Here is a 27,699-nt window from a genome sequence, read left to right as displayed (position 1 = left end):
CGAGAGGAGCAAGGTTACCGGTTTCTCAGGGGGTCGTGGGCTCCTTGTCACTCAAGTGACCGGTCTATTGATGCGTGAGTGTGCTGACTAGATGATTCGTTGGCATAGGGCCTATAGCAATTAACGCAAAATGAGCGGTCCACCTCCTTTGGGCAAACTCCCCCCACCCGTTCCTTTCTCCCCTTCCACCTTTACCTCTGCTCGCAAGTCGTCTTTCTCTTCGATACCGGGACCGAACGGCGACGTTGGACCTCCGACTCCTCCGAAAACAGGAAAGAATGGGATCGAAGGGTCACCGAACGGAGGAGGAGGAATTCCTCAGTCGAAATCGTGGACTCAATTAGCTCCTCAGAGACCATTCGTGAACGGTCGAGGGAACGTACAACTACCGGGAGCACCTCAGCGATTCATTCCAGCACCGATCGGCACTTCTCCTTCGACCTCGAATGGGCTCAACTTGGGATTACCGATTCAGACGGGCAGCCCTTCGGTGCAGAAAGAGGGGCAACAGGCGTACGTGCGGAGATCCCCGAGTCCTGGATTATCGAGCAGTCAGAGCGGACTCGAAAGAGCAGCGGCGGGAGAGAACGGATCGGGACATGGAACGATGAGTTTTCCGAGTCAATTCGGAGTGAGGCAAAGGGTAGCGATCAGAACGAGTTCGAGACCACCACCGAGAACTTCGTCGAGTACTGGGTCATATAGAGGTTCAGAAGATGGATTGAGACCGGAAGATCGGAATTCGGTTCACAATTCGATTTCGTCCCACTCTCACCTTTCGTCGACTTCTTCCTCCTCCTCAGCTTCGACCGTCACGAACGCAAACGCGAATTCGAACACTCCGGTCCCCTCACCTCGACTTTTTCCTACGACTATTCCTGCTTCTTCCCCCCCTGTCTCTTCGCCTCCGCCTACCGCTGAATCCCTCTCAATCGCCCCCAAAACTTCTGTCCTCGATCGGCCCCGGCCTAAAACTCCCGATCCATTCTCTTCGAACTCTTCACCTCGGACAGTTCACTCTCAAATTCCGATCGTAACAAAGCGACACGGTCCTCGTCCCTCCGCCTCTTCGACGCTCTCTACCTCGCAAAACGGCACTCTAGAAGGACGCCGGTCACCTTCTCGGACGTTCTCCTCCTCTTCGAATTCGGTTCTCGACAGACCTCGACCTAAAACTCCGGATCCGTTCAACGAAACTCTTTCCCCAACATCTTCGAGTCGAGCTGCATCGATCGCCTCGGAGTCTCCGACCCTCGTACGCTCTTCGACTCCGACAACATCAACGAACGTCATGGATCGACCACGACCCAAGACTCCTGACTCTGGTGCAGTCTTCCGATCAGAAGAAGTACAACGGCCGAAGGAGGAGGAAGCGGAAGTTTCTCGCTCTAAAACGCCAGATCCTTCGAGCGTTTTCTCGTACAACGTCGGAAGTACAGACGACCGAAGCAGCAGCCTCAATCGAAGCGTGATGGATCGACCGAGACCGAGAACACCAGATCCTCAAGGTTGGCTCGTTTCTGCGACGACTTCAGCTCAATCTTTCGATACACATTACACAACGACTGCGACATCCACGACAAATAATTCGACGTACCTTCAATCCTCGACTACCTCCTTACCTTACTCGAGTTCATCAACTTCGATCTCTCGCCCTTCGTTCGATTCGACAGCTCCCTCGTTCTCGAGCCCTTCACCTCGTATGTACGACTCAATGAATCGTTCTCGACAATCAACCGGACCTTCGACTGCGCTCTCCCGATCGACCTCTTCTTCAGCTCCTCCCCTCCTTAACCTCGACTTCGATTTCGGTTCTTCGTTCAGCAACTCCGACACTCTCTTCGGTCTCAGTGATCTGCTCAACTTCGGAAACGATTCAACCCCGACTACAGCTTCAGATCCGAAAGTTAATCCTGTCAACCCGTCTACAAGATCGAGGGAAACTTCCGCTGCGAGTTCACGTTTCGACCTCAACAGATCTACCACTTCTCTCAACAGCTCGAACCAACCCGCTCGCAACTTGCCGAGGAAGGAAGCTCCGAAAGTCGACCTCAAGCTCGAATTGGAGCTGGAGATGGAACGAGCTTTACCGATGAACGAATCTCTCGTGCAAACAGAACGAAGACACGAACGGGAGTTGTCGACAGTGACGATCGAAAGCGATCGAGGAGGAGATGCAGCAGGGTCAGAAAGTGGTAGACGAACTCCGGCTGGATTCGTCGGGAACGCGATGGGAAAGATTCGGAAAAAGGGAGATTCGATCTCTTCGATGAGGTCGTTCGTGACGGAGCGGAGTTTGAGCGAGGCTAGTGTCGGTACGGGAGGAGGGGGAAGTCCTCAATCGGCAGCGAAGAGACGGAGGAGACGAAGTTTGGCGAGTTTGTTGTCGTTCGCTTCGAATGGAGGGAAAGATCAGCAAGATAGGGAGATGGAAACGAGAAGTCGTACGCCAGAACCGAATCTGAATTCGCCGCCTATGTTCAGCTCTCCACCTCCAGCTCCCCTCGTCTTCGACCCTTCTCCAACCGACTTTTCATTCGACAACGATAAAACTCTCCCCCCTACTCCGATCTCGAACTCTCTCTTTGACGACGATCGAACTCCTCCCGCTTCCGCTGCGGCCCAACAAACGACTTACCAGCATCAACGATCCGACAGCGGCATGACTCGTCACTTCTCTCGCCTCCGACAACGCAGCGATCAATCTCATTCATCTTCTTCTGGATCTCGATCAGGATTCCAAGTCGTTTCTGGTTCGACAACGAGGAATCGAGGAACTGGAGGACAAGGTTCAATTTCTTCTCTTGCGTCTTCTCAGCAAACCCATTCTTCATCTCGCAAAGACTCGTTCGAGTACGGTCAACCTCCTCGCGACGAACCAGCTCCTTTCACAGCACTCCCTCTCTCCGAACCTCCTCTACCGATGTCGACCAAATCTACTCCTTCTCACTCTGCAACGTCCTCGACTTCCTCGATTCCGTTCGGTCGTCGACTCGTTCAGAAGATCACGAAGATGAATCATAAACCTGAAGAAGCAGCTGCCGTCAGATCGTGGACGATGCCCCTCAAAGATCACGAACAAGACACGACGACTCGACCTAGAAAACCTCCTCGTCGTTCGAGTTTGACTTCGCTTCTCAACTTCGGCGACAAGGAAATATCGTCCTCGAACGAAAAGCCTGCGATCGAGAAGAAGAAGTCGTTGTTGGGAATGAGTCTACCGGCGGGAAGGAAGAGCGACGACATGCTGGCGAGAGGGTTCGGAAGGGATCGAGAAACGTCGAATTCGGCTTGGAGTGGTTCAGTGAGTGAGAACGGACACGGAGATGTTTGCATGGGGCGAAGGAGTTTCGATTTGTTGACGGATCGAGAGGCGATTCCTCGTCGACCTAGCACCGACAATCTTCTCGTGAGTTGCTCTCTCTCCCTTCGATCGACTGAGTATTTACCATTCTGCGTTATAGACTCTCGCCTCTGCAAAGTTGTCGAAGATGGCACTCTCAGACGAGAACGGCGAACCTTTAACTCCGTCTCCCGCGACTCCCGTCGGAAACGGATTTCACCATCAGTCCGGAGACCTCTCCTCTGGTCAATCAACTCCCTCGATCAACACTCACGAAAGCTCAAACTCGGTTATTGCTACCGCCCAAATCGTCAAACGCTTGGATGGTTCAACTCCGGCTTCCCGAGCTCAAGAAGCCGAATCTCCTCTATTCGCCCGTACCGTCGCTCCTATCCTCGTTCGATCAGACAGCCTTCGAACGACTCCTCGAGCGGTACCGCCTCAGCATCAGCAGCAACAACCTTGGAAGAAGCGGGGAAAAGTACCCGATTCAGGACTCGGCAGCGACGCGAGTATGAGTTCGGCTTGGCTCGACGTTGAAGACGCTCTAGGACTGTACTCGAAAGCGCTTCAACAGAATCATCCGGAACGAGCTCCGATCCTCACGAATACGCTTCTACCGTTCCTCAAGAAGGAAGAAGACAGTCCTTCGACTCATCCGACTCAGAACCTTGCAAAGAGGCAGAGAGACATCTTGTTCGGCTGGTGAGTCTGGATCCCTGAGGAATCGCATCTCTTCCCTCAGAATCAGAATCAGACTCAACTGACCGCTATGGACGGACAGGTTGGCAACTCTGACGATGGAGCTGAAGGAAATGCAACCCTCTCATCGAGGTGCATGTCTCGAAGCTGTCGGAGCGATCGCTGAAAGGTGAGTCTCCCGAAAGACCTCTCGCTTTCTTTGGCTAACCTCTCCTTCCTGTTTCCAGTCACTTCCTTTCGGCCGTTACTCTCGAGAGCGACCCTCGCGGTCAAGCTCGCTTCAAGTCTGCTCTCGTTGAGATCCTCCACTTCGCTGTCGAAAAGCTGAACGAAAAAGGTGAGCGATTCGAAGTTTTCAGCTTGACTCGCACGAGCTGATACTCCGTTCGCCCTTCAGCTGTTTACGCGAACACCCTCGTCTTCTCCGGTCGAGTCTTTGCGATTGCGTTCTGGCGTATCGAAGGAGTCGGGATCAAACTCCTCCGAGCTCTCCCTCAAGTTAAACGCACCGGTCTCAAACGAGTTCTCGAAGAAGCCGGCGTTGATGAGAAGTACGTTCCTTTTCTCTCTCGCTCTCGATTGCCATGAACTAACCTTTCCTCGCCCATCGCAGCAACATCCCTTCTGTCGACCTCGAGACTTTTCCTCCTCATCTCACATCGCTGTGCCTTCGTGACTTCCGGTCTTACGCTTCTCTCTTCCTGCCGACCTTCCCTCGCGTCGTGGACGAGAACGACAAGTACCTCATTCGAGAAGGAGTCTACTCGATCGAGATGAATGGAAACTGGTCAGTTTCGTCCCGGTCTATCGAGCAATGCCTGTGATGGTTCGTTGACGAAGCTTTCTTGTCAGGCTCATTCGATGGACCGCTTCCGACTCTGATCTACCCTTCTCCTTCTACCGAGCTTACCACAAGCAGCTCGCTTCCTACCTCGTCCCAATCGAAGCTCGAGAAGATATCGCCGAACAACGACCAATGTCTCCCGCGAGTGTCATCACCGCTCCTGGTTACCTTTTCGTCGCCGCTTCTCTCCTCGAAAAGACCGACGCACTCGTTCATCGCAATCTCCGATCGGTTACTTCGATGGGACCCAACACTTCGAATTTCAACACGAACGATTCCGCAAACCTCTCTTTCGGCGCGAAACCGAAGATCCTCGAACTCGCGCATCGACGTCTTGTTCAAACGATGCTCGATATCGTCGGAGGACCCCCTCTCGCTCCGGGAGAGAAAGAGGAAGAATCGTCATCTTCAGCTTCTCGTCGACACGTCTTCAGTCAAATGATACAAGTTTGGATTCGGGCGACGGTGAAACGTACTTCGATGTGGGATACTCGAAGCGTGTTCATTCTCCTCGATTACGTCGAAGCCCTCATCTTCAGTCTCGCCTTCCCGTCGGAATCGAATCGAGCTTCGACCGAAGACGAACCTCCAGCACCGAAGCCCGACGAAAGATGCCTCGACATGTTTGATTTCGGATTCCTCTTCACCGTTGTCAAGAAGATCTTGCTCGAGGCAGACAATACGGTCACTCTCATGAGATGCATCGCTTTCCTGTACGCACATTTCGAAATGTGGGCAACTATTCTCTCTTGACCTCCTGTGGCCCTGTAGCTCATCCCGTCTATCTCTACAGCTTCACTTTGAGACCTGAGGATCGAACCGCCTTATGCGAGGGAATTATTCTCGACGAAGCCGTCTTTACTCGTCTCTTCCTCTGTTACAACCAAGGTACTCGAGGATTCTGGTGAGTTCACTAGACTTCCCCCTTCTAGTGCTTTCAACTGACACCCTCATTTGCGCAGGATCCGACTGCTCGTCTGGCGATTGTCTCGTCTCGGAGTTGTCGCGAAAGAGCAAAACCCGAATCTACCTCCCGACGAAGGTATCCTCGCCTTGTTCGGTCTACTCAACGCCCGACTCGAAGCGATCCGAAAACGACACGATCAGCTCGAACCCGTTCAAGACATTCCCGAAGATTCGACTTTCTTCCGTCCGAAACGTTCGACGATTTGTTCGACTCGAGGCGTGAAGGAAGCTCCTTGGACTGTCGATGAACTCGCGGAAACGTTCGAGGAGGAATCGGAGTATGAGGAAGATACTCAGGAATTAGTGAGAGCGGTTCCTCCTCCACCTTCGAGCGTTAGTAGCGCGGGAGGTGGATCGACGAAGAAGGGAAGTGGAGGAGATAATAACAAGACGGTTTCGAAGGTCGTTTCGTGGTTGAAAGGTGGACTCGGGAAGAACAAGAAAGGTCTCAAAGTCGTTCCTTCAAACGACGCTCGAATCGATCCTTTCACCGTTGAACGAACTGCGACTATTCGAAGAAGAGCAAGCGGAGAGGAGGGCGAGCCACCGATCGTCGACGACACAAACTCGGTCGAATGGCCTCAAACTGCTCTCCCGACTACCATCGAAACCGGAGTCGTCGTTTCTCCTCCTTCGACTAATCAAAGTCCTGCTCCTTCGACTCCCGAGAAGAACGGTCACCTCTCTCCTTCAGCACCGCGTCGCAACAAATCGAACGCTTCGACTTCCACGTCGTCCTCTGGGTCGCAAAGGAGGAAATCTCGACCAACGAGTCCAGCGTTTTTCTCCTTCGAATTTGAGAACGGAATCGTCAGTCGAACCGATGTCGACCCTACGGTTGTCGCCTCCGCCGCTCCTCCTTCGCCCACACCATCTCCCTCTTCGTCTTCCGACCCGTCATCGTCATCAAACCCGCCAGACTCAATGTTACCTACTTCTCCGATTCGGCGCACCGCGAATGCTCATCCAAACCCACAATCCGCCGTTTCTCCTCGCGTCTCCCTCCGTTTCTCTAAACGAGCCTCGATCCTTCCTCCCGCCGCCCTGGAACTCCTCAAGAAAGAAGGGAAGAACGGAGGAGGAATCGATTCCGTTTCGGTCCCTCCAATCCCAGCTCAATACCGTCATTCGATGATGCAACAAATCGGGTACGACAAGAAACTTCATCAGTACGCGAGGTTGGGTTTGGTCGATTTGGAATTGTCTTTTGAGGAATGGGATGATTGGGTTGCGAAATTACAGGAGGAAGAGGATAGTGGGGCGAGAGGAACGAATAGTACTTTTATGGATGTTGTGAGTTTCTCTCTCGAACTCACTCGTGTTGAGGGACGTGAAGCTAAACTCGCTGAATTCGCTGTTAGGTCCCTCGTCTTGCGGTTTCTTGGCCTACTTCGTTCACTGACGACTAAAAGCTCCGCTTCGTATCTGTATGTCCAATCTCCCTCGCCGACAAGTCTATGCGTTGTCACTAATGCCTCAGCCTCTCGTGAACACAGTATCGTTCTTTCGTTTTTTCTCGTTCTTGAATTTTCGCTGCATGTTTCGCAAACTATTACTTGTTCTCCCTCATCTCTTTCGTCCTCTATCTCTCTCGTTATCTTTGCAGTATTCGTTCCCCCATTCCCTATACCCAGCTCGTCACGCTTCTCCCCTCTGTATCTCAGTTTTCGTTATTTTCTCACGCTCTTTTTTCGCTTTCCTTCCCGAGCAACGATGCAGTTCCTCGTCTGTCTATCTCAGCTGTCCACATAGCCTGCTCAGCGCGAAGAGATTGTCGACACACCTCATCGAGTTTCATCATTTTCGGGATCTCTAGCTTTCCCCCTGCTCCACTCTCCTCCTCTCGAGCCGCCATGTCAGACTCCGTTCCATCCTCTTCGAAATCTTCGAAACCTCACGGCCTCTCTCGCCATGCAACCCCTGCCGAAATCCAAGCCCATCAACTCTCGAAACTGCTCTCGAACCCAGACAAAGAAGTCTACATTCCCCAACGCCCCGCCGAAGGGGTGAGCAAGACCTTGAGACCACCTAGGGAAATGATGAAGAACGTTCAGGGGAGTAGTGCCGGAGCGGGAAGTGGTGAATTCGTTAGTCTTCCTCTCATTCTCTCCTCTCTCCTCTACGGGCGAGGTACTAGGACAGAAGGCTGATGCGATTCTGAGTTGCGTGTGATGTATAGCACGTATACAAACAAAGTAGAAGAAGGGAATACGAGAGGTTAAAATTGATGGATGAAGAGGAAGCGTTCCTCAAGCAAAAACAAGAAGCGGAAGAACGACAACGATTAGCGGAACAACAAGCCGAAGAAAAGACTTCGAAGAATCGGTTGAAGAGACAAAGGAAAAAGGAGGCGAGGAGTAAACACAAGGGATCAGGGAACGGGAAAGAGGACGAGGACGCGAGGGATGCGACGACGAATGGAGCATCTGGATCGGGAGAGGACGATGCGAAGAAGAGGAAATTGGCAGGAGGGGGAGCGATGAGATTCAAGACTGCTGAAGAGAGGGAAGCCGAAGAGGCAGAAGAAGGAAATGGGGACGGGGAAGAGAAAGAGGCAGCGGGACCTTCAGCAGCGGATGTCCAGGCTCAGGAAGATGAGTTGACGCACCTGAGGGAGGAGGAGGAGAGGGCGAGACCAGCACAGGAAGCAGGGATCCAAATTCAGGACGATGATTAAGTCGAATCGCGGAAGTTTAGTTGCTCTGTTGTTACCAAGTTGTGGCTTCGTTGTAAGCATTGTCGAACTCTCTTCTACCTTGACGTTCCTCGCACAGAGAGAGCTACCTCACTTCAGTTTCGCGCATGTAGCTTCTCCTTTCCCCCTCGTCCTCAAGGCTGCTCGACCACTTCGTTTCGTTCGGACCTCTCAAGCTCGAACGCCGCATTTCGGCGTTTCGCCAGTTGCTATTGACTTCGGTCCTCGTGCACTTTCAGGTCTGCGCTCAGGCTCGGCAGCGCTCCTCTCCCGCTCGCTCCCTTTTAGCGCCTCGAGCTTTCTTCGACGTGACAAGACGAACGAGAGGGCTGTCTTCTTTCCACTCTTTCTCCCTGTCTTCCTCTCCTTTGTCAGCCTAGGTCAAAAACGACGATGGACTCACCCGAATGCCTTCGACCAGAACCCAGCTCGACAACGACAATCCCTCACGTCGACTCAGCTTCATTCTGTTTCCCCCTCATCATGACGATCCTTCAGGTTCTTCCGGAACTGCAGAACTTGCAGAAAGAGATCGAAATACAAGCTATTGAGTGGGATCGGCAGGCTGGAGGGGGAAGAAGTCGGCGGGTTAACATGAAGTGGGAAAACGTAAAGTTTGCGCAGTGGAACGCCCGGTGCAAAGCCAAGGGACTTCAGATCAGCCAGGATCCACCTCGGGGCTACCCCGACTACGCTGGTACAATCTTACCTGGACTTGTAAAGGTCAGTTTTTCAGGTTCTCCTCGACGATCGAGCTTTAAGCTTACAACCAATTGATGTCTGTCTCTTACTAGCGCTGCAAGGGCCCATCCGATAGAGAGCTGGAGGAAAGGGCAGAAGCCATTTGGTTTTGGGAAACTTCGAAGCTTGTAAAAGTTCAGGAGGAGGAATATCAGGAAGCAGTCGAACTGGCTTCGGCGGTGGAAGAGGAAGTTCACAGGGCTGTACTAGAGCTCGTCCTTGAGTGGAATCGCTCGAAGCGTACGGTGGAAGCCTGAGAGGAGGAAGTTAAGCTTGGGTTTAGGTCTCGATATTGTCGATTATATGCTTTGCCGTTATACCAATACATTCTAAACCTTTCGCATCTGGATACGGATAGTGCCAAAGGCATGTCGCAACAAACTACTGGCCAGAGAGAGCTGAAAGATGCCTTGAGCCAAAACGAGATCCTTCCAAAGAAGAGCCGTGCTGCTCTCTACTCCCCCCCCTCTCTCTCGCTCACTCTCGACTGTCTATATCCACCAAAGCTCCTGCTGATTCTGTGTACAGCCTGCAAGCGTCTCGATTCGACTCCGACCTCCTTTCCCTCAGACTCATTCAACTACCTCTCCCCTCGGACCCCTACCCGCGAGACCACTTCACCGAATGCTCGAGGGTACGATGCAAGACCTTGTCGACCGACTAGAGGTAGCGACATCCGAGCAAGACGTCCTCTACGTCCTCGTCGTCCTTCATCAGATGAAGGAATCGGGATCTCTTAAACAGGCTATCAACTCACCTCGTGCGCCCTCCAAGCTACCTCATAAGTACTCAGTAGCTCACATTCTCAGATAACAGATTCCTGGAAGCGTCAAACTGCTCTCGAATCGATCGACTCTCTCCCCTCGCAACTCTCGACTCTTCATCGGCTCATCGCCCAGCTCCTACTACTACGAGGGGCTCGGTACGATGTGGGGAAAGGGCAGAACGAGGAACTGAAAGATCTAGTATCGAGATGGGAACAAGGTGGAAGTGAAAAAGGTGAGTTTGCCTCGTTTCCTCATTTCGACGAGCCTTTCGACGCTGAAGTAGCCCCAACCACCAGCGCTCGACGCAGAGCATTTACTTACTCTCGATCTCGAAGATGCCGCGAACTGGATTGACATGAACTTGCCGGTTCCTCCGAATCCCGAACTTTTGACTGGCGCGGGACCTCTTCCAGCTCTTCCCTTCGACAATCTCGATAGTTCGGTACCGAATCACATGTCTCAAGGAGACACTCTCGCGTCGGTGTCGCCCACGCGAGTCGATTTCGTCGCTCCTCTCGACTTATGCTTCGCCGAGGAAGCCTCAAGTTCGAGTAGCTCGATGCAGCATTCGTTATCTCCCGAATCGACTTCGACTTGCACCTCGTTCGTAACCCCTTCCTCCTTTCGTCTCGACACGGAAGAAGCAGGAGGAGGAGTCACAGTTTCGCAAGAAGAACTGGTCGATCTCCACGTTTGCGGTTTCCCAAAGGACTTTACCCTGAAACAATTGAACGAACTCTTCACCGATATCGGAATACGAGTGTATCACTCAAGGATTCCCTGGGACGGTTATAAACGCACTTTCGCGTTCGTCGGTGTTAAGCGTTCTGTTGGCGAACGTTCTATCGATTCGCTTCATCAGAAAGTCGTGCAAGGATGTAAGGTATCGTGTGCCCCCGCCAAGTCGAGACCAATCCCGCCAACTCCCTGTCCTGCTCTCCCTGATTCTGCTCCGCCTCATCCCGTTCCATCCCGTCCAAAGTTTCAACCTTCTCGTCCTCGTCGAGATCTCCCTTCGAAAGCTCCCTGGGGTATCCCTTTCGACTGCAGACCAATCTCGCTCGAAGGTTTCTCGTGGCGACGTCCAATTCCGCCGTCTCCTCCCCATCGTCCTGTTTCGTCGCCTCGATCCCCCCGCCCCTACTCCCGCTCTTGTAGGCCTCGTTCGTCAAGGTCACTTCAAAGCAACGTAGACGACGAGCTCGACGCTCGCTACCGTGACGACAAGCCTCCCGATCGCTCTCGTTCTCGCTCTCCGACGCCTCGACGAAAAAGACGACTGACATGGTCTCCTGTGCCCTGTGCTTCCGACCGACGCTCCCTCTCTCCTCGCAGTCCTCCTCCGAGTCCTCGAAATTCTGCACAACGGGAAGACGATCGTCGGCTCCGTCGTTCAGCATCTCCTCGTGGCCCTCGTTTCGCTGAATCTCGTCCTCCTCCTGCTCCTCGCGCTCGCAACAATGCAAACGAATCGCCACTTCAGCTCTTAGGACCGCAGTACGCTCCCTCCGTCGTTGCTGAAACCTCTCTCCATCAACCCCCTCGCTCATTCTCTCCTTCATCGGTTCCCTTCGTCCCTTCTCGTCGTCGCCACGTTGGTCATCGTTCAGCCCTGCACCGCCCTAGCAACGCTTTCAGACCTTCTCCAACCTGACGGGCTGTCGTTTCTGAAGCTCTTGCGAGGGAGAAGAGAGGAGCAAGGAGGGAGAGGAAGAGGAAACTTACAGAACTCCGCAAAGGATTTTGAACTCTCTCGGGCTTTATCGACAATGCAGAGGCGGTCAGATCGTCAACGAAGGAGTGAATCTGGGAGGAATATATATGCTTGTAGTACGAAGCGAAGGAAGAAAGTAGTTCTGTTGTTGTTTTACGATAATCGCAATTTGTTACTCTGTCCCTCAATCGCTGCCTCATACTGGCTCCCTCCAATGAATCTTCCCTTTGACTCGATCGTCGTTGGCTGACAACAGCGAGATTGCGAAGACTGAGCAAAGCGCCGACAGGTCTGAAACGAGCGAAATCGTGATCTCCTCTCTTTCGTCTTTCCTCTTTACTCCTACTCGTCTCGCAATCAAATTTCAGTTCCGTCTTACGAAGTTCCTGTCACAGTTCAACACTAAGAAGTCTCCGACTCTCGTTCCTCTCCTTTCGACTTGATCATCCCTCCCCCTCACTCCCTCGAGTCCACTGCTCCAGTCCAGCCGCTCGAGGGTACGATGCAAGACCTCATTGATCGACTCGAAGTAGCCACATCCGAACAGGATGTGCTCTACGTCCTCGTTGTCCTTCATCAGATGAAGGAATCGGGATCTCTTAAACAGGCTATCAACTCACCTCGTAAGCCTTCCAAGCTACCTGAGAAGTACTCAGGAGCTCACATTTGTGGATGAAAGATTCCTGGAAGCGTCAAACTGCTCTCGAATCGATCGACTCTCTCCCTTCGCAACTCTCGACTCTCCATCGACTTATCGCTCAAATTCTACTACTGCGAGGAGCTCGATACGATGTGGAGAAAGGGCGGAACGAGGAACTGAAAGATCTAGTAACGAAATGGGAACAAGGTGAATGCGAAAAAGGTGAGTTTACCTCATTTCCCCAATCCCTTCCCTTCCGAGAGCACATTGACCGTTTGGAGTTTTAGCTGTCAATGCACAACATCTACTCTCACTCGATCTTGAGACTGCCGCCGACTGGATCGACGGCAACTTACCCCTTCCGCCAAACTCTGAGAGTTTGACGGGAGAAGGACCTCTTCCAGCTCCTCCTTCCAACCGCGTCGCAGCAACCGAAACAGAAAACTCGCCTCCGACTTCGACTCTCCTACAGTTGTCCCCCACCTGTCTCAATCTCGGCCCTCCTCCGAAATCATCTTCGCCCGAAGCATCTCGAACCTCGAGTGTCTCAATAGCACAAGCTTCATCTCGCGGCTTGACCTCGAATCTAACTTCCATTGCAACCTCTCTATCGCCTCGATCAAGTGGAAGAGCGGAAGAAGCCGAAAAAGACGAACCTCCAGAACTTAGCGACGAACAACCGGTTACTCTGTACTTGAGCAACCTCCCTCGAAACGTTACGCTACTCGAGCTACTCCAACTCTTTGACGACATCAACGTGCAAGTCCTGGACTTGCGGATCCGTTCGAAAGCTTCGACCGTTTTCAAGAACTCCAGAGTTTTCTTTGCTTTCGTGTCCGTCAAAGGTACAGACGAACAACATTCAATCAAGTCCCTCGATGAGAGAATCGTCCAAGGAAACAGAATTTCGTGTTCTGGCTCAATGCCCAAAGCAAATCAACCTCGCCCTGCCTCAAGCCACACCAGTTTCCCTCCTCCTTCGGCACGTCTTTCCACGCAGCTTCGACACTCCTCGGAGCGATCGCGTTCATCGAGTCCCCGTCGAGTCAAGAACGAGGAGGAGGACGTTCAACACCCGTCGACTGTCGTCAGAGCTCGCAGAGATTCGAATTTCTCGCGACATCTTGACAGAGAATCGACTTATTCCGACCAAGAACCTTCTCTCACAAGACTCCACCTCGGGGGACTTCCTGAAACCGGCGATCCGATGAAATCGAGGGCCTTCGTCGAACAGCTCTTTGCCGAGATTGGAGTCGAAATTTTCGACATCTCGACTGGGTTCAAGGATTTCGCGTTTGTTGGGGTCAGGTCAGAACGAGCTGAGTACTGCCGTAAACAACTCTATCAGAAACGTCTCGCTGAAGGAAGCTCTCTTCGTTGCGAAATTCGAGCGTTTGGACCCTCTTATCGCAGCAATCGTTCCCTTCTCCTCCACGAAACCCGTCCAATCGTTTCCCGAGTCCCTCCGCTTCCGATCGACGCCCTGGATATTCTCGTAGCTCCTCTGCCTCTCTCTATATTTCTCCTCGCCGCAGCGACTCTGTTCGTCGTCGCCATTCACCGTCTCCTCCGTCGCCTCACCTCGCTGACATCCGTCCTCGCCATCATTACTAACGACACCCTCGCTACGCACACGAAATGGACAATCTCGATACTTTCGAAATTAAAGACGCCGAGGAAGTTTTTGGAAGAAGAGAGGAGGAAGAGGAAGACGTCCGAGTGAGCAGATACCCTGACGGTTTCGAACGGGTGAATATGACTTGAAGGCTGGCTGTAGGAATGAGACTTACAAGGATACTCTGTCAAGGATACTCTGTACATATCGAACGAAGAAGACTGAAAATTGCCTGTTTGTTCGTTTCTGTACGCAGATTTCTGGAATCGCACTTCGTTACCGTTTGAGCTTGTCTCCCTGTGACTGTCTCGGACACCACCTCCATCGTTAGCTGCCGCTATCATCAGGCGGACCAAGAAAGAGGCAACCAAAACCGTGAGGTTGCCAGTTTGTGCGAAGAGAGGCCTTTTTTCCCTTCATATCCTTTACTCCGAGCGGAGGCTCGTATACACAGCGAGATCTTCGCATCGTCATACTAGTGTACCATAAGAGTACGACTTTGAAGCGGAAAGTCCCGTGGGAATTTGAGCTCTTGATCTTGTTTTGGCTTCTCCACCTTGTCTACGACCTCCCGCTCTTCGATACCTCGCGCATCCTTCAAGTGATCGCCTTCTGCCTCTCGCTGCCACTTACGAGTTCGCCACGACAGCTACTCGTCGAGGTTTCATTTCTCCCCACAACTCGAAAGTTTGTTTTTCCAGTTCGGAGAGCAGCGAGGGTTCGGAGAGTCTGAGATCGTGAGTACGTTCTACCTCCTTCGTCGAATACCTCAAGCTTATGAGTTCTGCCTGAACGACGCGACTCATTTTGAAGATGTATTCGCGCGCTGAAGAACTCACCGACCGATTAGTCACAGCTATCGAAGAGGGAGATGTACTGTACGTACTGGTCTGGATAGAAGAGATGGAACGGAGAGGCTGTCTCGAACACGCGATCAACGCAAAACGTAAGTCAAAACCTTCCTCTTTGATTCCTGCTGCTACGAGAGCTGATCAGATCAAGAACAGATTCATGGAAAGGCTACACGGCACTCGAAGCGGCAATGCAGCCCTGTAACAACCGCCGCAAGGCATACCGCCGGAAGGCTACAGCCCAAATCCTGCTACTCAAGGGAGCGACGTTTCAGACTGTGGATCCAGTGAGGTTTAAGGATGGGAGCGTGAACAACTTCGCGACGAATTTCTTGAAGAGCTGGGATATGACTGCAAAGGTGAGCGGGCCTTGTCTCGTCGCAATCTTCCCCATCACGACTTTACTCATTCTTCCTCTCCGGCTCTCGCAGCGAAGTACGCTCAACTTTTGATCACTCTCGGAACGTCAGCGGCATGCGACTGGATCGACGCTCTCTCTTTGAGCCCCGAGGATTTCTCAGCATTGACCGGAAATGGTCCGCTTCCCAATCCTCCGCCTCCTGTTTCCCCTGCGTCTCCGTCTGGTCCTCCTTCCGATTTCCTTACATCCCCGAACTTCAACCATCCTTCACCGCTTTCCTCGTCCTCTTCAATTATCTCGAAAGAGGCGCAACCGCTTCATACCTTATATTTCGACGAACAAGATCCGCCTTCCTCATCCTCATCAGATCAGCAAGCTCTACCTTCCTCTTCATCTCGCATCACACTAGGAGTCGCTCGCTTCCCGCTGGATTACAAGCTATCGGAATTGAGCCGACTTTTCCTCGAGAAGGATATTCCTTGTCGGGTGCTCCATATCGAGTCGAGTACGATCCAAACCTATGCTTTCGTCGAAGTCGAGGAAAGGGTGGTCGAACAGGTGATCACGAGCTTCGATCACTCGGACATGGACGGCAGAAAATTACGAGTTTTCGTGTCGAGTGATATCGACGAACAAATCTTCTCCGCTCTCGGCATTACACCAACAATGAGATCAGAACCACTCCTATCTCCAACAGACCTCTCTCCTCAACTTGTCCCGCTCTCTCCTTCTCTCTCTTCTCCCCCATCTCCCCCTCCTCTCCCTCCCGCATCGTCAGCTCCAGAAACCACAAAAAAATCAGACTTGCGCCCTCTCCTCATCTTCGGTTTACCTCTACAAACAACACGTTCACAGTTCCACAAATTCGCATACGCCAAACTCTCGGTTCGACAGCTTTCGGAACGACGTTGTAGTGTCGCGATCCTTGAATTCGACCCGGCCAAATCGGAGGAAATCATCAATACGTGCATCGCAGCGAGTTGCGAGGCTAAATGGAAGCTGGTATACAAGGGGACCGAAGATATCGAGCAGACGATCGAGGACTGGTTCGAAGGCAAAGTCGAGAAAAGTAGGATATTCGATCGCACTTGGGTCTCGACAAAGCGACCATTCGAGACCGACTCTACTACTACAAACGGGAAGGAATCCGGCAAGAAGCAACGCACGAGGTCGAAGGCTTCGATGACAACCGCTCAATACACCCCTGAAATCCTTCCTCCTATACATTTCAGTTTTCCATCCCATCCTCGGATCGAAAAGCCTCCCTTCGAACCTCCTCCTCCTCGACCTCAGTATACGTATCTCCCACCGTCTCGTGCCTCCTGATCCTATCTCTCTCGCCCCCGCGAAACGAAATTTGTCGGAGAAGAGGCGAGAGGAGGCTTCGAAATTGACCAACTTGGTCGAAGTCGTCTGGGCGCTGTTGAAGAAGTCGTTCAAGGTCACAACGCGGGCTAGAGATCGTGAAGGGACGTTCATAGTTTTCTTTTGCGAGCCCTCTTTCTATCTCGCCATGTATCATGGCTCGCTCAGCAGCGATAGCTCTACCTTCCTCATATGTATATTTATCCTTGCTGTCGTCGTATCATATCATCCTTCCTCTTCCGTCAACTGTATGCACGTTCAAAGTCCGAAGCGGTTCCGCGGTCCTTTGTATTAAAGAGGCACGAGTGTCAATTTTCGCTTCTTTGTTCTCGACCATCACCTTCGAAGATAGTCAAACTTCCTGAGCTATCCACGAGTCGCATTCACGGTACTCGGGCTCTACGGCATTCACTCAAATGCAATGCCGCCACCGCTACACTACCATGACAAACGACTCAAATTCGAGGAACTCGTACACCAAGTCACGGAGGCACTGGGTCGGACCTTCCTCGGTAACGAATATGCGTTCAGATGGAGGGCAGAAGTACTACACCAGTTTTGTCCAGATGGCGATTTCGGATCCGTCCTTCGAGACTTTCAGGGCAACATGGATCCCGCTCGACTTGAAGTACTGTTGAGACTACTGAGAAGCATCAAGATGCTCGCTGAGCAAAGTCACAAGGACCTAGTGAGTCATTTTCGCGTTGTTCGATGAAGCTCAAAGCCGCTAATGAAGAAAACTGTTGAGTGAGCACTTCAGTTCATACGACGCATCCTGACGACAGATCTCGATCCTAGATGGACTGCAACCGGTTTAGTGCAGGCTCTCAGCGAGTCTAATGCCCGTAAGGAAGAACGAACTGCTCTATTTGCTCTATGCGTTCGTTTCTGATCCTCCTCGTTCTCTCCTCCCATACCTCTACCGCGTCCTCCGAGCATACAGCGTTACCCACGGCGCCCTCTCAGTTCATCCCGACAGGTCGCTTGACAGGTCGCTCCTCGACTCTGCTCCCTACGATTGTGTCGACTAGGGTCCCCTCGAGGGCTTTGCGCTCTCGCTCGTTGCTCTCTCGCCCTCGTCTTCCTTCCTCGGGGCGATCCGATACGACGAGTGGTCCGCTTAGACACACAGCACCGCCAACCCGAGTCAATCCATACGAAGCAGCTGCTGGGAGCTTCAGGGAGGAAAGAAGTCGCCGACTATCGCAGGTGGACGAAAATGAGCCTGAGTTTAGAAATTGGTAATGGTCGGGGGGTCCAAGATAAGATCGAGAAACTACGCTCTTTATCTGTGTCGTTGATTCCTATCTTAGCTGAGCTACTCCATCCTTTTTTGGTTTTGTCCTCTGGAATAACGTGAAGATTTCTTCTCATCCACTTCGGTCGTGCTCGAAGTCAGAGGGAAGATGTCTGCAGAGGTAGAGAGGTGAGCACAACGCAGTCGAGAGACATCTGCTGCGAGTGAACAGAAGACGAGGGATTGGCAAGAGAAGACAGAATCGATTTGTCATTTCCAGCTCGCAACGAGGCAAATCTTCTACTTTGCCTCAATGTAGTCCCTATCATGAGTTTGTAGAGCACATCGTCAGCTTCGACACGGACTGACTACCGAAAGAGAAGACGTCTGAGCTTACCCGCACTGAAAGTATTTCGTTTGGAAGTGAGCTGAATCCGGATCCTTTCGTCAGCCTCGATAGATCCTTACGAGCTGAGGAGGAGGTAAGACTCACTCTCCCATCCTAGCAAGTTATCCCATTCAGTCTTCGTCAAATCCTCCAATGTATCGATTTCCTGATCCAACGGGGTCAACATGTCTGGTTCGAACGACTGTTTCGCTAATCCTCTCGAGGCGTCTCTTCCCGCAAAGATTTCATACGATCCACCTGCGTGTGCTCGTCGACCTGTTAGCGAACTCGAAAAGGAAAGAGGAGAGAGGATGTGGTGCTCCAATCGAAGAAGGGAGGGAGGGTAGCTCACCTGGACCGTAAAAGCTCTTCCCAGCAGTCACATCGTACACTTTCCTCCTAATCGCAAACAAGATCCTTCCTCCGTCCTGCTCGCCAGGTTGTTTCCCATCGAACTTTGCGAGTTGTTCCGGAGTGAATTTCTCCCATTTCGTCGATTTCGGGTGGTGTAACGGACGATAATTGTAGCCGAGGTTCGGAGTTGCTGGGAGAGGGTAGACCGGGATCGTAGGAGTCGAAGGGAGGAGAGAGAAGAGGACGACCAAGAGGAGGATCGAGAGCGAACCATTCAAGGGGGTCAGAAAAAGGAGGGAAGAGAGTACCGAGTACAGGCCCGAAGGCAGGATACGTTCTAGCATCGTAGCGAGGTCGGATTTCGGGTCAAAGTGAGGGGCAAGAAGGGAACAGAGAGCGAAGTTGGCCGACACAACTCTTGATCTAACGACTCACCAGCTCTGTAGCTCCGTTCCCGTAATCATGGTTCAAATGGTACGTTCTTCCTCTATAGAAGCGTGATCTATCGCTCACGTTCCCTCGTCTCGTTTAGTTGGAAGAAGATCCCTCATCATCAGGTCCCTCTAACAGCGCTACCGATGCGACTGTAACTCTCTCCGACCAGAACGCCATCAACGCTTTCTCTCGACACAACTCCCGAACCGACGAAATCATCGAAGAGCTGGAGACATTATCGAAAATCCAAGAAGACTTCGAAGAGATCGAGACGGAGTTGGAGCTACTGGATGAAGACGAGGAGATCATGTGCGTCTCCATGCCTCGACCGAGTGCGAGAGAGAGAACTGACGAAGACGGGTCGCGGGAATAGGTACAAGCTAGATTCGACGTTTCTTCATCTACCAGTCTCGGAAGCCCTAGAACACCTACAAACGAATCTAGGGAAGACGAGAGAGAAAGTAGAAGCATTGGAAGAAGAGAAGAGGGTTTGCAGGGACGAAATGGAGAAGTTAAAGAAGATTCTGTACGCGAAATTCGGAAGTGAGTCCTTTTCTACTCCTCTCTGTCTCGTTACAATGGTGCACCGGGCTGACGACTAATTGTATATTACCTCTGTAGACTCGATCAATCTCGAACGAGGGGATTAAGCCTGTCGCTCTCTGTCGAAATCTGTCCCCGCCAGATTGTCTTTTCTCGTACCTTGTCAACGGCCTATACCCAACTCTCTGCCTCTACCCCGCAACACCCAAGACAGCTCCTTCTACATTACGTCTATGTCCTTTCCATACCCAATGTATCTAAAATAGCAACGAATCTAGGAAATCGAAAACCCTCTCTTTTTCGAGTGTCCTTGCCGCAAGTTGACCCTAAATCCGCGAGAGAGACAAGTTCGCGATGCAGGACATTGGCGAGAATGAGTCCAAGGGTCTACTGTGCTTCGATCCCCCGCCAGGTAACGCTTCTCTTAAGAGTTCGTGCCCGAATCGTCCATTGCTCCGTTTCTGTCTCCTCACCAATTTAGCTCCCTCGTGCCTCAATCGGATCATGCCCCCTCTCGCCGACGCGCTGTTTCCGGTCATATCTTTGCTCTCTCTCGCAACACTCAGACCCTTTGAATACCTTTAGTTTTACAACATTCTACTTTCCGTCCTCCCACCTGCCCTGATCCTGTCTATCATTGCCCTCCTCCTCCTCTTCTATCACCTCCTCTTCTATCACCTCCTCTTCTATCACCTCCTCGTAATCTACTTTGCATCTCTCGCTGCATCCTTCGCACCCAACCACTTGAACCCCTTCTTCTAGCTCTTTCAGAGTGATCTTGAACCGACTCGAACATCGACACGGATACGTGTAATAGTCTGCCTCTTGTTCTTCGTCTTGCGCCTCTTCTGAGTCGGTAGGGAAGTAGTGGGGAGTGAACAGGTCCAGGGAGATCGAATGGGCGAATGCCGAGGAATTCGAGGAAGGGTCAGAACGTTGGTTCGCTAGGAAGACTACGCCAGGAAAAGCAACAACTAGAGGTCAGTACATTACAGTACCCAGCGTCTAGACGTAAGCGAAACACTGACCTCTTCTTGCTTGATCATATTCCAGCCTTTTCTCCTCATCTCCCAAGATCTCCCACGCCAGATTGATCTCCCTGATCCCTATGCCAGTCTCTCCATCCTCTTGTCGAGTTGATTGTGGTTGTCGATCCGGATGAAGTTGTAAGATTCTCTCTCGGTAGGAATTCTTGATCTCTGCTTGGCTGACCGAAGAAGGGTTCCTTGCGATGGCGAGGTAGGCGTATAGGTCTTGAGCGACTATAGATGGGGATACATTCGAAGTGGATTGAGCCAGTTTGGGAGAGGTTGAAGAGACGAAAGAGAGTCGGAGGAGGAAAATGATCCGAAACGGTCTCCGAAAGAAAGGAGATCGATACAGTACTGAGGTCGGATGTATGCAAGTGGGTACGAGAGAGGATTGAAATAGACCGTACTCCGGGGGAAAGGGAACGACTACTTTTAGCACGCGTCTTTCGCGGGAAAAAAACAGACTTCCTCCCTCTGTCACTTCTCCTCTCGCTACCTTATCGAATCGACGAAGGCAGGGATGCTTTCTCATAGGACGGCACTCCTGAGTGCGGCCTCACTCGTTTCAACTACCCTCGTTCTCTCGGTTTCAGCCGCAAATACCTCTCCCTCCTCTTCTATCTCTCCGTCTCCTCGTCCTCACGCCCATTCAGCTTCGAATGCAGCTCGCATCACAACGACTACGACAACTCCTCAAGCAGTAGCAGCACCTTCAACTCCAGCTTCAGCAGCACCAGCTGTCGATAGAACTACGGAAGAAGGAGAAGCGCAAATTTTGGACCCTAATCAAGAATGCACCCCCTATTCCGTTCCTGCTGTCACTGAAATGGTACGCCCTCGAACCTCCTCTCATCTGCATCAAAGAGGGGAAAGCAAGAGTTGGTCGAATCGGAATTTCCGAAACTTGACCTTTCTCCCTTTCATTCTCCTTCAACGCGTCGAATCCTGACTCCCTACTTCGATAATCGATTAGTTACCTTCCTACCCCGATATCTGGGTAACAGCAGACTTGTCGAACGCGTAAGTCGCTCCCTTCCTGCTCCAACGTCCCTGCCTCCGGAAAAGTTGACTGAAAGTTCTTTCCCGAACGCGATTTAGCGGTATCTCCGACTATGACCGATCCCTCTTCAATGCCTTGAACGCTACCATCCCCGATATCGCTCCTAGGGGTACTCGTGCCGGAGACTTCACCGGCGTGACTTACGGTAACTCCTCTCTCGTTCCCTTCCGCGCGGGAGTAGTAGCTGACGAGATGGGACGAGAATAGATGGTGCTACCGATGCAGATTGTTGGTGGACCTACAGCAGATGTACGACACCGAAACTGGAAGGGTTGAACGAGGATGTCACGAAATGTGACGAGCCGAATACCTGGGGGTAAGCTGTACTCTCTGCTTGCTCGAGAGAGACAAGTGACTGATAGACGAGCTCTTGATTAGGTTCACGCTCGATGATGGACCGAATTGTTCCCACAATGCTTACTACGACTACCTCGAATCAATCAAGCAGAAGGCTACCCTTTTCTGTAAGATTTCTCCCTTTTTCATCCGGCTCAGGTTCTGACTAATCCGCTTCTCACGCACTCTAGACATTGGTTCCAACGTTCTCGACTGGCCTGAAGAAGCAGCTAGGGGTTTGGCTGATGGTCACGAAATGTAAGACGACGTTCTCCTCCGATTTTCATTTTGGAACAGAGTGCTGATTCTGCTGCTGATTCTCGATCAGTTGCTCTCACACCTGGAGTCATCCTTACATGACCGCCATGACGAACGAACAGGCTTTCGCTGAGCTATACTTTTCAAAGAAAGGTTCGTCGTTTCTCTCGTTTTTTCACCAAAGACGACGGACTGATGCCGTACGAACCGGGTCTGCAGCTATCAAAGACGTACTGGGTATTACTGTACGATGCTGGAGGCCGCCCTATGGCGATGTTGACGACCGTATCCGATACATCGCTCAAGCTTTGGATATGGAAACCATTATGTAGGTCCTCTCTCGTCTCGTGCTTCTCTCTGTCAGCTCGAATGTTACTGACACGAGCGGTACCTCGATCGTTCTAGCTGGACGGATGACACGTTCGATTACGATTGGGTAACTTTGGGTAAACCTGCGATTCGAGCGAATTACGACGCGATCCTAGCGAAGCAAGCGAATGGAACGTACAATGACGAAGGTATCATCGTTCTCACGCACGAGATGTGAGTCGCTTCAGCCCTCTTTCTGCCTCTTCTCAAATGGCGAAGAAACGAGAAAAGAGGAACGAGAAACGAGAAACGAGAACGAGACGAAACTGATATCGATCGCGATGGACAGTGACGGAGGAACGATGGAGTTGAGTCAAGAATACCTCCCGAAGATGCAAGCCGCTTTCTCGGGTGGAGTCGTCCCCGTCGGAACTTGTCGCAAGTAGGTCCTCGCTCGATTGTTTCCTCTCTCGCGTTCTGCCTTCTTCTCGCGCTGACTCTCGCTGACCTGACCTCGCTCGCACTGTAGCATCTCTGAGCCCTACGTTGAAACCTCCGACTTCGTCTACCCGAATTACGCTCAATACATGGCTGGAACTCGATCAATCTCGCTCGCTGCACCTACTGCGAACCCGACAAACGGTGCTGAACTCGTCCTCAATCCTTCGGCTGCTTCAGCCAGTGCGACAAGCTCAGCGGATCCGGGACAAGCGAGCAGGTTGGCTCAAAGTCGAGCGGCGGGAATTTCGAGCGCGACCCAATCGGGCGACAATGCGAGTGCGACGGGGGAGAAGAAGACTGGAGGTGCGATTCGTCTCGGAGCAGGAGGCGTGTTGAGCGGAGTCTTCGCAGCCACTCTTCTCGGAGCTGGTCTCGTCGTCTAGATTTTCTTCTTCTCGTCTCTTTCACGCGAACTCGACTCTTTCGATATCATATTCCCTGCTCCTCACGACCCCGATACACTCTTCCGTCTCTCGCATACCATATCCGATATCTCGATCCCCCAACTAGAATTTTTCCTCTTCTCCTCATGGACATTTTCTTTCTCTCATTTTCGCATTCGTACATAGACTACTTATTCTCTTCTGATATCAACTATTTACCTCGATTCAACTATTTACCTCGATTCGAAAATCGTCGTCGTCGTCGTCATCGAGATCGATTCGCTCGGACCTGCTCTCGTCGGCTTTCCTTGTCCCACTCTTCCCATTCTCGAGGCTCGAGCTAACTCAATCTCACTCTCTTTCTAACACATCCTCACAGCGCAGGACTCCAACAGCTATGCAGTTACCCTCGACTCAACGAGCCTTCTCGAATCCCGACATCGTCTCGCTCATCGTCGAATACTGTGTCATCCTCACCGGTTCCTCCTCTCCCTCTCCCGCCGCTCCTACGAAGGATCCTCGACTCGCTGAGTTCCCTGCTCACTACGCAACCCTTCGAACGACCTCTCTCATCTCTCGCTCGTTCTACGTCGCATCGCAAAAACTCTTATCGAGTTCTCTCGTATTCGTCCACGGTACTCCTCAACTCGAACAATGGCTCCTTTCGATCGAGATTAGGAAACAGAACGGAAGGATGTCAGAGAGCGAGGAGAATGAGACCGTTTATTTGACGGATGCGTTTCCTTTTCAACAAGGAAAACGGCAAGAGGGCTTCAAATGGGATTACGACGTCGTTGGAAAGGTGTTGGAGAAAGTGAAAGGGTGTAACGAGTTGCATATCGGGTTCATGGGTCAGAAGAGTGTTCCAACGGAATGGCTCGTCGGCGAAAACCTCAAAGGTCAGTTCGCAGGGTGCAGAGCATCTCCCTTTGTGTTTCCTGACGGCTGACGTTATTAGTCTACAGATCTCGAGACCCTCCAGCTCGGTAGTCCTCTCGCGACTGCTGACGTTTCAGATCCTTCGTCGCTGAAACCTTCGTTCAAAGCTCTTCGTTTCTTCTGTCCCTCCGACAAATACCCTCAACAACTCTCTCGAGACTGGGCCCCTACCTTCGCTTTCCTTTCTCGTGCTTCGATCCGTATCTCCCATCTTAACCTTACTCGATTCCCCTTCTATCCTCGCTACCTCGTCCCTGCTCTTTATCCTTTCGGTCCGAATCTCATCGAACTCTCACTCCCTCACTTCCACCTCGATTCTTCTTCCATGGGACCTTTCTTCGTATTCGCTCAATCGTGCATTTCTCTCGTCCGACTGTCGATATCCTGCGTTACTCCCCTCTCGATTCCCGCTCTCCATCTCCTCCAAGCTCTTCCACCTCGTCTCGCCCGTCTCAAGATTGACTACATTCAAGGTTCTCTCGCAGGTCATTACGACTGGGTAACCGATCGAAAAGCAGAGGAAGAACACGACACTTTCGCGAAATTGTTGAAAATCGTACGAGAAATGAAGTTGAAGAGTCACGAGGCTTTGAGCGGGATTCAGTTTGGGACGGCGAAATGGTTCTTACCGGAACATCAAAGAGATTGGGTGGGATTGATGAAGGAAACGGGAATGGGTTTGCCGATCGAAACTATGGACAATACTCGAACTGAACTCGAGGTGAGCCTCTCCCTTCTGTCGAGCTCGGATGAAAGAGGAGAGACCCTGACGCGACTCCTTGAATTGAATGATATAGCAAAAGAGGTTCAATGAGATCCTCCAAACTTCGCTACGACACCTCCTCGTCAATGCTCAATACGTCTTCGAGCCTACCCTCGAAGCGAACTCTTCTTCTCTTTCGCCTCCCGATCGCGAAGGTGTCCCTATTGCGAATGGCGGGGGTGAGCAAGCCGTCTTGAAGGTTGTCGAAGTCGAGCAAGGGGAATCTCACTCGAAAGTCGCTGGCGAAGCAGAAGGAGAAGGAGACGTCAATGGAACCTTGGGTTCGCAAGGACAGAATGGCGAGAGCGAGAAAGTAGAGGAAGCGTGCGGGGTCAAGGCTGAAGCGTAGGTGAAGAGACAAGTAAGGGACCGCTGAACAAAGGAAAAACGAAAATTGGTCTCGAGGATAGTGATTTAGTTAGATTTCTCTCTCTGTCGGTAACTTCTCAATTCTTGGTTTGCGTTTGTTTTTCTCGCTGTGTGTGTTGTCTTCGCGTGGTCGTGTCAGGCGAGAGACGCAAAGTAGATCCGAGACTCTCGCGCGCGACTCGTGCGGATTCCGTCTGCCTTGATCGAGATCCCTTTCAATGGCAAGGCAAACGAGCTCGCGCAGGTTCAACAACGGCACAGAACCGCAGGGCGCTGTTGAGGCATGCAACGAAAGAAGTTGCGCGTGAGAAGAGGACGAAAAGAAAAGCAGATTCGTCGCGACGACAAAAAGATGGCTACCGAGGATGTGAGTTCGTCGCGGGGGCAAAAATGCTCAGTGGCGGGATCGAACCGCCGACATCGGACTAAACTGGTGACAGTATTAGGTCCGCATCATAACCAACTAGATCAACCGAGCAATAAGGAGACAATCTACAACTGCAGATGTATACCCTCAGCCCAATAGTCACCTCTAAAAAGTATCTCACCGCCCGACGAGCGTACCGCCGCCAGCCAGCGTCACATCGGCTTCAGCAAGCTGCATGTACATAGAGCAATACGCTCGCTCCGGTCTCCGTCCTGGAGAAGCGATCTCCTTGTTCAAGCTCAAACTCGCCCTCGTCCGTTCTGCACAGAAAAAGGCCTCTCTAGGACAGTGATACAAAGTCTATGACGAAGCGAGATAGGTAGCGCTACCAAGTCATCATGTCGTGTTCCTCATCGTCCTCGATCGCCTGCCTCTTCTGCCGACGTCTCTCGATCCTTTCTTTCAGCATCCGATGCGTGTAGGTAACGATGATCAGCTCAAGCGAAGGTAGGGCCGAATCAGAGACCGTGAGACTGTCGCAAAGAACGAGGGTCAACCATGGAAGGCAAAACGGAAAGGAAAAGTTTCGAAGTTAGCTCACCTCTTAGGTTCTCCGTTTGTCGCTAGTTGTACGCTCGCGACTATCTCCTTCGTACTGACGTCTAAAAGCTACAACATAAACCTCGGAAGGTTCAGCGAACCAAACGACACTTTGCAAAACTTGTTGCGACTGACCTTAATCTCGTTTGGTTTCGCATGTCGCGCCGGTTTTCCCCAGCTGTATCGTTTCTCGTCCGCTCCATTCCACGTGCTCTGCCTTGAGAACCAGCTAGTCTTGTAGAACTTTGACCAGCGAATATCGATGCCGTCTTTCGTAATCAAGCTTTCTTCGGTCATTTCAGCAATCTGCCGACGACCGACGAAGTCAGTCTTCCAACATCGAGTCTGTCGTGCAAGCGAACTCACCTTTGACTTTCCCTCATACAGCACACAAATCTCGTTTCCTTCCTCACTTCCCTCTTTCGAGACCTTGATCGTAAACTTTACCTCTCCCGTCGATTCCTCAATGACAAGTATATCTCCGGTCGTTGTATCCAATTGATAGATGAACCTCGTGGATGGAGAAGGGACCGAAGACGTGACTGAATTGAACGAGTCGACGGAGATCTGTGGAGTTGGGTCGACTAGAGTTTCACTCGAGTCTCTCGCACTCGGCAAAGACATCGAGAGAGGCTGAAAGAGGTGTGAAGGTAGCGTCCTGAGGTCTTGAGCTGGAGACGAAAAGTGTAGGGAACCCATTGGCGCCATTCTGACTTCGAGTAAGGCGAGATAAGGTGAGTGAGTATGAAGTGTTGAATGAATGGGAGCGAGAGGGCGTGAGAGACCGTGTGTAGAGTGGAAGAAAGAGCTGTTGTCGAAGGAAGGGGCGCACGAGGTTTCGTCCATGGACCAAACTCCCGTCAATGTCGCAGTTCAGGGTAGCGATCTGTGTCAATGCACGGATTCTTGAAAGCGATCAAAGCGTCGAGAACCCGCGCGGAACAAGAGGAAATGACGAAAGAAGAGAAGCAGCGCACGGGCCTCTGCACAGCCTCTCAGGGGAATTCGAACCACAAGCGAGCTTTGGCAGAGTCCCCCTGGACTCCTGGCGCTTCGGTGCAAGCTGAACAAGCACATCGACACCTGCAGAGAGACCAATCTCATGCGGAAACCTCGAGCAACGTAGTCAAGTGACTGGATACTGCTTGTAATTTCAACTTTCGACGACCGCAAAATTCACAAAGACTGATAGTTTCTCGATAAGATATACACACCGCTGAAC

At 51.8% G+C, this 27,699-nt stretch overlaps 10 protein-coding genes across 10 annotated transcripts; 8 read left to right on the top strand and 2 right to left on the bottom strand.

Annotated features, from left to right (window-relative positions):
* Positions 1-130: 130 nt before the first annotated feature.
* On the top strand, positions 131-7,264 carry JCM6883_005854 (DUF1765 domain-containing protein; the record flags this gene model as incomplete). Its single annotated transcript, XM_076633379.1, has 10 exons — positions 131-3,409; positions 3,465-4,048; positions 4,128-4,214; positions 4,273-4,382; positions 4,443-4,596; positions 4,659-4,832; positions 4,898-5,620; positions 5,683-5,793; positions 5,852-7,148; positions 7,217-7,264. The coding sequence occupies 10 exons, from the start codon at positions 131-133 to the stop codon at positions 7,262-7,264; spliced, it is 6,567 nt and encodes a 2,188-aa protein (XP_076486690.1).
* Positions 7,265-7,708: 444 nt separating this feature from the next.
* Positions 7,709-8,532, top strand: JCM6883_005853 (PRKRIP1 family protein; the record flags this gene model as incomplete). The annotated part of the gene is made up of 2 exons (XM_076633378.1): positions 7,709-7,942; positions 8,035-8,532. The coding sequence occupies 2 exons, from the start codon at positions 7,709-7,711 to the stop codon at positions 8,530-8,532; spliced, it is 732 nt and encodes a 243-aa protein (XP_076486689.1).
* A 1,383-nt stretch (positions 8,533-9,915) lies between these two features.
* JCM6883_005852 (uncharacterized protein) lies at positions 9,916-11,251 on the top strand (the record flags this gene model as incomplete). Its single annotated transcript, XM_076633377.1, has 4 exons — positions 9,916-10,051; positions 10,108-10,290; positions 10,367-11,089; positions 11,217-11,251. The coding sequence occupies 4 exons, from the start codon at positions 9,916-9,918 to the stop codon at positions 11,249-11,251; spliced, it is 1,077 nt and encodes a 358-aa protein (XP_076486688.1).
* Positions 11,252-12,274: 1,023 nt separating this feature from the next.
* JCM6883_005851 (uncharacterized protein) lies at positions 12,275-14,135 on the top strand (the record flags this gene model as incomplete). Its single annotated transcript, XM_076633376.1, has 3 exons — positions 12,275-12,395; positions 12,452-12,634; positions 12,700-14,135. 3 exons carry the CDS (start codon positions 12,275-12,277, stop codon positions 14,133-14,135), a joined length of 1,740 nt encoding a protein of 579 aa, XP_076486687.1.
* A 705-nt stretch (positions 14,136-14,840) lies between these two features.
* On the top strand, positions 14,841-16,565 carry JCM6883_005850 (uncharacterized protein; the record flags this gene model as incomplete). The annotated part of the gene is made up of 2 exons (XM_076633375.1): positions 14,841-14,973; positions 15,310-16,565. The coding sequence occupies 2 exons, from the start codon at positions 14,841-14,843 to the stop codon at positions 16,563-16,565; spliced, it is 1,389 nt and encodes a 462-aa protein (XP_076486686.1).
* A 1,576-nt stretch (positions 16,566-18,141) lies between these two features.
* JCM6883_005849 (cytochrome b5-like heme/steroid binding domain-containing protein) lies at positions 18,142-18,927 on the bottom strand (the record flags this gene model as incomplete). Its single annotated transcript, XM_076633374.1, has 4 exons — positions 18,142-18,163; positions 18,239-18,269; positions 18,335-18,487; positions 18,582-18,927. The coding sequence occupies 4 exons, from the start codon at positions 18,925-18,927 to the stop codon at positions 18,142-18,144; spliced, it is 552 nt and encodes a 183-aa protein (XP_076486685.1).
* A 118-nt stretch (positions 18,928-19,045) lies between these two features.
* On the top strand, positions 19,046-19,668 carry JCM6883_005848 (uncharacterized protein; the record flags this gene model as incomplete). The annotated part of the gene is made up of 4 exons (XM_076633373.1): positions 19,046-19,057; positions 19,116-19,327; positions 19,392-19,561; positions 19,640-19,668. The coding sequence occupies 4 exons, from the start codon at positions 19,046-19,048 to the stop codon at positions 19,666-19,668; spliced, it is 423 nt and encodes a 140-aa protein (XP_076486684.1).
* Positions 19,669-21,112: 1,444 nt separating this feature from the next.
* On the top strand, positions 21,113-23,439 carry JCM6883_005847 (uncharacterized protein; the record flags this gene model as incomplete). Its single annotated transcript, XM_076633372.1, has 11 exons — positions 21,113-21,421; positions 21,566-21,612; positions 21,691-21,797; positions 21,860-21,968; positions 22,031-22,116; positions 22,180-22,246; positions 22,317-22,399; positions 22,466-22,574; positions 22,652-22,789; positions 22,905-22,997; positions 23,085-23,439. 11 exons carry the CDS (start codon positions 21,113-21,115, stop codon positions 23,437-23,439), a joined length of 1,503 nt encoding a protein of 500 aa, XP_076486683.1.
* Positions 23,440-23,836: 397 nt separating this feature from the next.
* On the top strand, positions 23,837-25,490 carry JCM6883_005846 (uncharacterized protein; the record flags this gene model as incomplete). Its single annotated transcript, XM_076633371.1, has 3 exons — positions 23,837-24,338; positions 24,405-25,099; positions 25,176-25,490. The coding sequence occupies 3 exons, from the start codon at positions 23,837-23,839 to the stop codon at positions 25,488-25,490; spliced, it is 1,512 nt and encodes a 503-aa protein (XP_076486682.1).
* Positions 25,491-26,262: 772 nt separating this feature from the next.
* JCM6883_005845 (uncharacterized protein) lies at positions 26,263-27,101 on the bottom strand (the record flags this gene model as incomplete). Its single annotated transcript, XM_076633370.1, has 4 exons — positions 26,263-26,410; positions 26,479-26,546; positions 26,613-26,783; positions 26,844-27,101. 4 exons carry the CDS (start codon positions 27,099-27,101, stop codon positions 26,263-26,265), a joined length of 645 nt encoding a protein of 214 aa, XP_076486681.1.
* Positions 27,102-27,699: the final 598 nt, after the last annotated feature.

Source organism: Sporobolomyces salmoneus, assembly GCF_050403485.1.
Source record: "Sporobolomyces salmoneus JCM6883 DNA, S_salmoneus_JCM6883_v1_ctg37, whole genome shotgun sequence".
NCBI classification, from domain to species: Eukaryota; Fungi; Basidiomycota; class Microbotryomycetes; order Sporidiobolales; family Sporidiobolaceae; genus Sporobolomyces; species Sporobolomyces salmoneus.
The sequence above is the reverse complement of the archived record's forward strand: the minus strand, read 5'-3'. Positions and strand labels throughout refer to the sequence as shown.